We start from the raw sequence: 10,031 nt of genomic DNA, 5'->3' as shown, positions 1-10,031 counted from the left end.
AGATCCAAATGTTTCTTTGGAGTCCAGGAGGTGGAATATTTGGGTCATATTGTATCTCATGAAGGAGTTAAGGTAGACCCTAGCAAAATTAAAGCCATTAAGGAATGGAAAATCCCCACATCCATAAAGCATCTGCGAGGATTTCTTGGGTTGACAGGGTATTATCGCAAGTTTGTTAAGAATTATGGGAGAATAGCAGCACCTCTAACAACATTATTGAAGAAAGATGCATTTTCATGGACTTCGGAAGCAACAAAGGCCTTTGAACATCTTAAAGAGGCAATGTGCCAAGCACCGGTCTTAGCTACACCAGACTTCACAAAAACCTTTATTGTGGAATGTGATGCTTCAGGAAATGGAATTGGTGCTGTTCTAATGCAAGATGAAAGACCCATTGCTTTTGAAAGTCGTCCAATCAAGGGAAAGTTTTTAAGCAAAGCTATTTATGAGAAGGAAATGTTGGCAATACTCCATGCACTTAAGAAATGGCGACCCTACCTAATGGGAAGACACTTCAAGGTAAAAACGGATCATGATAGCCTTAAATACTTTTTAGAACAAAGATTATCCTCTGAAGAGCAACAAAAGTGGGTCACAAAGATGTTGGGTTATGACTTTGAAATCATCTACAAAAAAGGGAAGCAAAATGTGGTGGCAGATGCACTCTCAAGAAAGGATGAGGATGTGGAAGCATTGTTGTGCGCTATTTCTATTATCCAACCAGATTGGATAAATGAAGCAAGGGAGGAATGGAAGAATGACGAAGAAGTGTGGGCACTTATTCGAAAGCTACAACAAGATTCCAGTACGTCTGATACATTTAGCTGGCAAAATGATTCGTTATGGTACAAAGATCGCTTATACCTCTGTAAGAATTCCCAGCTAAAACAAAATATTCTTATGGAATTGCACACTTCTCCCTTAGGAGGGCACTCAGGATTTTTAAAAACTTACCACAGGGTTAAGAAGGAATTTTTTTGGGATGGCCTTAAATCAGATATTCAAAAGTTTGTGGCAGAATGTTTGGTTTGCCAACAAAATAAAGTTGAAACAATTAAGACACCGGGTCTATTACAACCTTTATCCATTCCAAGCCAATGTTGGGAGGAGGTATCAATGGATTTTATCACAGGTTTACCCAAGTCTGAGGGAAAGAGTGTCATCATGGTGGTAGTTGACAGACTTACCAAGTATGCACACTTTTGTGCATTATCACATCCATTTAAAGCCAGTACAGTTTCTACTGCATTTATGGAAACAATTCAAAAGCTACATGGAAACCCAAAGATTATTGTAAGTGACAGAGATCCCATTTTCACTGGAAATTTTTGGACATAATTATTTTCTTGTCTTGGTACTCAGTTAGCTCATAGCTCATCTTATCATCCTCAATCTGATGGGCAAACTGAGATAGTAAAAAAATGTTTGGAAGGATATCTTCGTTGCTTTGTATCTGATAAACAGACACAATGGGTCAAATGGTTGCCTCTGGTTGAATGGTGGTATAACACTTCCTCTCATATAGCAACAAAAATGACCCCATTTATGGCACTTTATGGGTATCAACCACCATCCATCACATCATATTTAAGAGAAAATTCTAAGGTTCAGGCAGTGGAACATCACATCGAACATCAACAACAAGTCCTCCAACTCTTAAAGGATAACCTCGTGTTGGCACAGAATAGAATGAAACAACAGGCAGATCAACATCGTAGTGAAAGAAGTTTTGATGTAGGTGATTGGGTATTCCTACGGCTACAACCATATAAGCAAATGTCCCTCAAGCAAGCTAAGAAGGATAATAAATTATCACCAAAGTATTATGGTCCGTACAAGGTGTTGCAAAAGATTGGTACTATGGCATACAAATTGGAGCTTCCTGCAGCTTCTCGATTGCACCCAGTTTTCCATGTTTCATGCTTAAAGAAGGTTATAGGCGACAAGCTCCCAGTTCAAACAATATTGCCAGAACTTGACGAGGAAGGAAAAATTATATTGGAACCGGAAGCAGTTATAGAAACAAGAACTCGACAGCTACGAAATCGATCAATTTCAGAGTACCTTATCAAGTGGAAGAACCTATCCGCTGAAGATTCCACATGGGAGGATGAGAATTTTATGCAGAAGTATCTAGAACTACTCAAGCGTTGAGGACAACACTTTTTTAAAGGCGAGGGGCATGTTGGGTCCCTATAATACTAGTGATTACCCCATTACTATTGTAGTTATACCCCTTATTTATATTGTTGTGCCCCCATTGCCCCCATATTGTTATTAATGTGCCCATAGAATCCCTCTATTGTTATTTTTGTGGCTTTATATTATTATTGTTAGGTCGGCTGGATTATATTGTGACTCCTTAGACTCCTATATATAGAAAGGAGGTTTTGTCATTTGAATCATCGAAGAATTGTTCATTTATGTAATGTAAAGGAGCTTGCCCCCTCGAAGAGGCTGAATTCTAAGGCGTTGATCTATCTTTTCTATCTTTTCTTGAGCTGGTTTCATAACAAAAACGTAAGCTAGGAAGTTAGAAAGAGGGAACAACAAAGACAAGCAGGACAACCGAGGGGTGAAAACGATGAAAGCCACGCTGGGACTAGCTACTCAAAACCCGGGCAAGAAAAGAGGGAGGAAAAGGCAGAATGAACTCTTGATGGAGTGTGGAAAGCTCATGAATGATTTAGGTAAGATGAAAGAATTAGCCAGCTACTCCTTTACAAATCTTTTATAATGAAGTTGACATCTTGGAATATGAGAGGTCTAGGAAGTAAGAGAAAGCAAAGAATGCTTAGTAACAGAATGAAACAAGAAATGTTGGATATAATGTTCATCCAAGAAACGAAATGTTCCATTCAAAAGGTAAGACAAATCCACAGTAAATGGCTCAGCAGCTATGAGTTCCTAGAAGTTAAAGAAGAAAACACAGCAGGGGGCATACTCACACTATGGAATCCCCACAAAATTGCCATTATGGAAGCTGAGGCTTCCAGAAATTACTTATCGATGGTTATTCAACTAGTAGGAGAAAGGGACACCTTTCTGGTCACAAATGTTTATGGTCCTCAGAGAATAGATGACAAACTTAAGTTTCTGGAAACCTTGGCTGATCTCAGAAACAGACACACAGACATACCCTAGATCATGGGAGGGGATTTCAATATGATTAAATCCCTTTCAGAGAAAAAAGGAGGTACAAGATCTCTAAGCAAAGACTCCATTGCTTTCCAAACCTTTTCTGATAACATAAATCTGGTTGATACTAATTGGAATACTAGCCTCTTTACTTGGAATAACAGAAGGGGGGAGAGGCCCTTGTTGCCTCAAAGCTAGATAGATTCTTCATTTCTGAGAATCTTATGCTGAATGGTAAAGAGGTCACGGCGTGAGTTCTTCCCTTTGGAGGCTCAGACCATTGGCCAATTCAATTGGAAATCAAGGGTATCGGCACTCCTAGAAACAAACCTTTCAAATTTGAAAGTATTTGGCTGTCTCACCTAGACATCATAAGCAAACATTAAGAAATAGTGGACAGAGGACTTCCAGATTCAGGGAACCAGTATGTGTCTTCTTCACAAAATACTAAAGCACATCAAATTCCGGCTTAAAGAATGGAACAAGAAGGATTTCGGTAATAGTTTTGAAGAAAATAAAGTAGTTGAAAGCAAAATGTTGGTTCTCAACCAAGCTCTAATCAAGGAAGGCTTTGATGAAGACATCAGCAAGCAAGAAGACAAACATTATTTGGAATGGGAACATCTATGTAAACAAGAGGAAATATTTTGGAGACAAAAGTCTAGAGTTCAATGGCTAAAAGAAGGAGAGCGCAACACCAAGTTTTTCCACAGAACCACCATGGCCAATAGAGCTCATAACAACATCTCTTCGATCAAGAATGAAGAAGGAGAGCTGCAGATCTCCCATAAAGCTATAGAAGCTGTGTTAGTTCACCAATTCCAAGGTATATCATAGGAGAGCAATTCAGACAGAGAGCAATCTATCAGGGAAATAACTACTAATATACTGAAACTGGTATCCAGAGAGGATAATTTCAACCTGAATAGACCAATAACGGAAGGGGAGCTAAGTGACATCCTCAAAGACATGTAGAATGGCAAAGCTCCAGGCCCGGATGGGTTCAATGTGGATTTTTTCAAAGCTTGCTGCAATATTGTTAAGCAGGACATTTTGAAGGTTGTGGAGGATTCCAGATCTAACAAAACCATTCTAAAAGCCCTCAACACTTCCTTCATCACCCTGATCCCCAAACAGGAAATGGCTCAGACACCGAATAAATATAGACCCATAGCCCTATGCAACGTAGTCTATAAGATCATATCCAAGGTTGTGGCTAACAGACTCGAACCTTTACTTTCAGTCCTAGTTTCTCGAGAGCAATCAGGTTATGTGGAAGGAAGACAAATTTTGGATAACATCATACAAGCGCAAGAAGTGGTGCACTCTTTAACCAGCAAGAAGCAGGCGAGTATGATCATGCAATTAGATATTGCCAAAGCTTATGACAAGGTAAATTGGGTCTACCTTAGGAAAATGTTGATTGCCTTTGGATTTGATCATAGCTGGGTCAGATGGGTTATGGCACTGGTGACATCCTCCAGTTTTTCTATATTGGTCAATGGCACTCCCTCAGAGATTTTTAGTCCCTCTAGAGGCCTCAAACAGGGTGACCCGCTCTCCCCCTTTCTTTTTATCATCGTGATGGAAGGACTAGGGAGAGCTATAAAATAGGCAAAATCTTCAGGAAAGATCAAAGGTCTGCAACTTACTGACAATGGTTAGGCCCTGACTCACCAACAATTTGTAGATGATACCATGCTACAAGGAGTCCCTACAATCCAAGAAGCTTCAAACTACAAAAAAATTTTAAAGCTTTTTGCCACGGCTTCAGGTATGGAAGTTAATCTCTCCAAATCGAAAATCTTCTTCTTCAATACCAATATTGCTATTCAAAAAATATCTGCAGAATTCTTGGCTTTCAAAGGGATTTCTTTCCCTCAAAATATTTAGGAGTCCCACTAACTGCAAAACCTATGCTCAAAAGTATATGGGAACCTTTGATCAACAAGTTGCAAGGCAAAGTCAGTAAATGGACCATCAGATCTTTAAAACTTGCTGGCAGGTTAGTTCTTACAAAAGCAGTGCTTCAAGAAATCCCTATTTTTATGTTATCAGCCCTCCCAGCTCCAAAAGGGGTCCTTCAGCAATTCAGGAATATTCAAAGAAACTTCCTTTGGGGCAAGGAGGAGACTAAGAGGAAATGGGCCTTGGTGTCTTGGGATAAAATTTGTAAGCCCAAGAATCATGGAGGACTTGGATTGGACGATCAGGAGATTCTCAGTAAGGCTTTAGGAGCCAAACTTTGGTGGCGTTGGGTCCAGCATCCAGAGACTCAATGGGCAAATATCTGGAAAGAAAAATATGCCAGTTCTTGGCAGAACAGTGATCTTATAAGAATGTCAGGAAATATAAAGGGTTCTTATATTTGGAACAAAGCCTGGGAGAATAGAAGACTAGTACAAGAGAATAGCTTCTGGGAAATTAGAGAAGGAAATCTTGCTCTTTTTTGGGAAGACAAGTGGCAGCAAGAACCAATTCTGGCAAAAGAAGACTTTCTTGAGCTTAAACAGGAGTCAGATTCCCAAGGTTTAATAAAGGTTAAGGATTTTTGGATACATTCTAATCCTACGGATAAGTGGAGAACATGGAAAAACATTGAATGCAGAAATAACACTCTCCTGAAAACTAGAGCAGAGGAGCTCAGGAAAATAGTAGAGAAAAGGAAGATCTTAGTGGCTAAGGGACAAGACCAACTGAGATGGGGGAATAACAATGAGGGCACCTTTATTCTTAAGGAAGCAAAAAGCATTCTTCTTGAGCTGGATCCCGGGGTTCGAAAAAAATCTGGCAAAAGCTTTGGAGGCATCAAGGGTGGATGAAAATCAAACTCTTCATGTGGGTGGTGTATCACAAAAAAATCCTGACTTGGGATAAAATTAGGAAAGTAGGTGATCAGGGGCCTTCCAGGTGCCCACTCTGTGAAGCACAAGAAGAAACCCAGGAACATTTACTTAACAACTGTATTTTCACATCCTGGTTGTGGGATTTTTTTTGCTATTATTTTTCAACAATCTGATAGAGACAGAGGTTGCATCATTAACACCCTCAGCATCTGGAGGAATTTTTTTTTGGATAATGAAATTCTAAACTTAGCATGGGCTCTTATACCAAGCTTCATCATATGGAACATGTGGAAAGAGAGGAACAAAAGAATTTTTAAGGAGGATAAAAAGCCCCCCCAACACCTGATGGAGATAATCTTGAAACAGCTCAAGGAGACAGTGAGAACTACTATTCGCAACTTCCCTAAAACCCCTCCTTCAGACGCAGATTTAAATATTCTCAGGCAGCTGGGGATGAATGGGCTTACCCTCCTTGGCCTTGACAAGAAGCTCACTACGATGGATCTGGAGAAGGAATTTTGGCTTCCTCCTCTAGAGGGCTATTTAAAGTACAACATTGATGGGGCTTCAAAAGGGAACCCGGGAACTACAAGGTATGGAGGGGTCCTCAGAAATGCAAGGGAAATATCGTTTCCATTTTTCATTTCCACCTAGGTACAACCACCAATAATATAGCTGAACTAATGGCTATGGAACAATGCCTAGATTCTCTAATGCAGAGCAACTGTCTAAACATCATGATAGAGGCAGATTCAGAGTTAATTATCAATTCAGTGCAAAAAATTCATAATGGAACTGCCCCGGATAAAGTCTTTAAGCATTGGAATCTCATTCGGGTCTTCCAAAGAATTCAAAGCCATCTTCAGGGCTTGCGCACTATTAGTTTCCATCATGTGCGCAGAAAGACAAATACGCTGGCGGATCTTCTGGCCAACTAGGGAGTCAGCTGCACAGAGAATAATGTGTTGATGACGTGGCAGGATTCAAGTCCAAGTAGACTGGGAGCTATGTGCGATGCACAGGTGGAAGAAGACAGGGATGTGTTTAGACTCAAAACAAGGGAGAATAGCTCGATTTGATAGTCCCTCGTTGGTGTCGTCTTGGTGGGAATTTTATGCCGAAAAAGAAGGGTACTGTGTCGCGTAGTCCAAAGGCAAGGTGCAAGCCTGATGTTGACCTCTTATTTTTTCCTCACGTCTTTGCTCGATGCAATACTCTCTCCCGCACTTTCTCCCAACTAGGGCGATGATGCTTGTTGTTGGTATGAGGATTCAATCCATTTGGTAGCGAGTGGTTTTAGTTCTCGGGTTCCAGTTTGCAAAACCACCTCCCAGACAGCTTTCAACTGTTCGCACTGCCTTCAAAGCGGTAATGGTTTTGGCATTATCGCAGTGATCACATACATCCTGCGACATGTGGCAGGGAATGGGTTTGAAAACCGCCCTCGATCGCTCATTATCTTTCCTACTTCTTGTCACGTGCGAGATATTTCTCAGCCTTAGGATTTGGATGCTGTGAATCAACGGTTGTCGCAAGGAGGTTAATCTTCAGGCTCTTCTGCATATCCGCTTCCTCCTCAGTCGTTGATCTTATTGGTTTGATGGGACGGTTCTTAAGTTGGGGGTTTTCTTAAGGGAGGCCGCCAGAATGTTGGCGTGTTTCCCGAGGGTTTGTCATGATTCTTGTTATTTCTTCTTATGCTTGTTTTTCTAAAGGCATAGTTGTTCGATGTTGCCCCTGGTGACTAAGGCTGTTATTCCTTTCTATTTTCTTTGACGTCGGGTGAACAGTTGTTCATATTGTACACTACTTTTTCGCCATAATGATATAGAAGGATCCATACTTGCTTCAGCAAAAATAATAATAATAATAATAATAATATTATTATGAGTTTGTATTTATATATATATATATATATATAGGTGCGAGAAAATCATAGTTTTTTGAATTATAAAATGGTCCCGTATGAGAAATACATAAATTTTTAAAATATTTTGAAATGGGTATGAGAAACTCATAAGTTACTATATATATAATTAATTCTAACTTTTAAATTCAACATTAAAATAAAATTTATATAGATTGAGATTATTAATATCAAAAACAATTTTAATATAATTGATAATTTAAATATTTAATATAAATTATTTTGTTTTACTAAAAGAAAAATAAGAAATCCACTTTAAACATAAAAAAAAAATGTAGTTTAAGTTTACAATTCGCCAATAAAAATAGTATTTGTATTTTTATAGATTCATAATTAAATAATTTAGTCATTCTAGACATATATTTGATAAATTTAATGTATGCAAATATTTTTAAGCTAGATGATTTCTAATAAATAAATTATAAAAATCAAAGTTTTAAAAAATAATAATAAGAAGTTATATTTGGAAAATTAATATTATGATGTAATTATTTAAAAAAAAATTAAAAAATTCAGTATATACTTAGCTCATGTTTTTTCAATATTAAAGTGTAGAAAAAATAATATTTTTACTTTTAAAATATTAATAAAATATTAGTATTTTAATGATATTAATAGTAGTTATATTTTTGCTTTTCATGCTTATTATGGATTGATGATTATTGATAGTTATATCATTCCACTTATTTGTTTATTTATTTTCAATGGTAAATTAAGGAATAATGAATTAAAATATGAATCACTCCTAAATTGTGAAGTGTGCGAAAGACATAGGCTTTTGAATTATAAAATGGTCACATATGGGAAATACATAAATTTTTTCAATATTTTGAAATAGGTGCGTTATATATATATATATATATATATATATATATATATGGGGGTGTGAGAAATGCATAATTTTTTTAATTATAAAAAAGTCCAGCATGAGAAATACATAAATTTTTTAAATATTTTAAAATGGGTATGAAAAACTCATAGTGTTTTGTGTTTTTTGAGTTATAAAATGGTTATGACAAATATATATATATATATATATATATATATATATATTTGTGTGTGTGTAAAATGCATAATTTTTTTAATTATAAAATGGTCCAGCATGAGAAATACATAAATTTTTTAAATATTTTAAAATAGGTATGAAAAACTCTTAGTGTTTTGAAATGGGTGAGGTAAAGATATGGATGAGATTAAATGAGAAAAAGTAAGGGTAAATTAAATGAGAGAAAGTAAGGGTAATTTTGAAAACCCCATGACTATGAAGGAATAGAATTTATCTAAAGTAAATAAATAAAATCACTATCATTCATCTTTGACCTTTAAGGATGTTATCTTACCAACACAACACAAGGCTATAAAAGGGGGACGTCCTCCAGGGATTGATAAGTATCGCAATAATAACGTTTGGCATCTGAAGGAATTGTTATTATTTCATTTGAGGTAGCCATGAGGATCAGCTCATTTAGCTTTGGTTTACCTCTCATATTACTACTCGCAGTGGTGGGCGCGCAGGCTGAAGACTGCAGTGATGTCTCTCATAGCTGTAACGCCGCGTCATACCCACCCAACAGTCCTCTACAGTCTTCTCTGACAGCCATAATCACGGATCTGGAACAAAACACGTATACGAAGGGTTCCCACGAAGGAACGATTGTTGTCTACAACAACGAAGTAATTACAACTACCAACGAAGTTCCCCTTGCCTACGGGCAAGGAGTCTGCGATTTTTCACATACCACTGGGCGTGGGTGCACGACCTGCCTTGCGAGCATCGCCAATTGCATCTCGAGCGCTTGCGGCCCTACCGTCGGTGCTTGGGCTCAAGCCGGTGACCAGAGATGTTTCATGCGCTACGAGGCGTACAAGTTTTACTGATTATATGTCCAGCGTATCTATGTATTCTAAATCATGTTGCAGAATGTGTGGTGTTTCAACATAAATGTTGTAGAATGTTTCTCTAGGTCCAGCGTATCTATCTATCTATTTAGGTACGGTGTAGGTCCAGCGTATCTTCAATGTTCTAGATTGGGATGGTTTCTAAATCATGTTGCAGAATGTGTGGTGTTTCAACGTAAATGTTGTAGAATGTTTAATGTTTACTGTGAATGTTTTTCGTT

At 37.8% G+C, this 10,031-nt stretch overlaps 1 protein-coding gene across 1 annotated transcript; it reads left to right on the top strand.

The window, feature by feature from the left end:
- The first annotated feature begins 9,360 nt into the window (after window positions 1-9,360).
- LOC149265487 (antifungal protein ginkbilobin-like protein 1) lies at window positions 9,361-9,789 on the top strand. The gene has a single exon (XM_089404162.1). It carries the CDS (start codon window positions 9,361-9,363, stop codon window positions 9,787-9,789), a length of 429 nt encoding a protein of 142 aa, XP_089260288.1.
- Window positions 9,790-10,031: the final 242 nt, after the last annotated feature.

Source organism: Pinus tabuliformis, chromosome 6, assembly GCF_031772625.1.
Source record: "Pinus tabuliformis cultivar Carrire ecotype Pingquan chromosome 6, CPIR1, whole genome shotgun sequence".
NCBI classification, from domain to species: Eukaryota; Viridiplantae; Streptophyta; class Pinopsida; order Pinales; family Pinaceae; genus Pinus; species Pinus tabuliformis.
Note: the sequence above shows the minus strand (reverse complement) of the source record. Positions and strands in the feature narration are given on the sequence as shown.

Excerpts from the sequence above, each read along its gene's own strand:
- LOC149265487 (XM_089404162.1), top strand. The coding sequence starts at position 9,361 with ATGAGGATCAGCTCATTTAGCTTTGGTTTACCTCTCATATTACTACTC.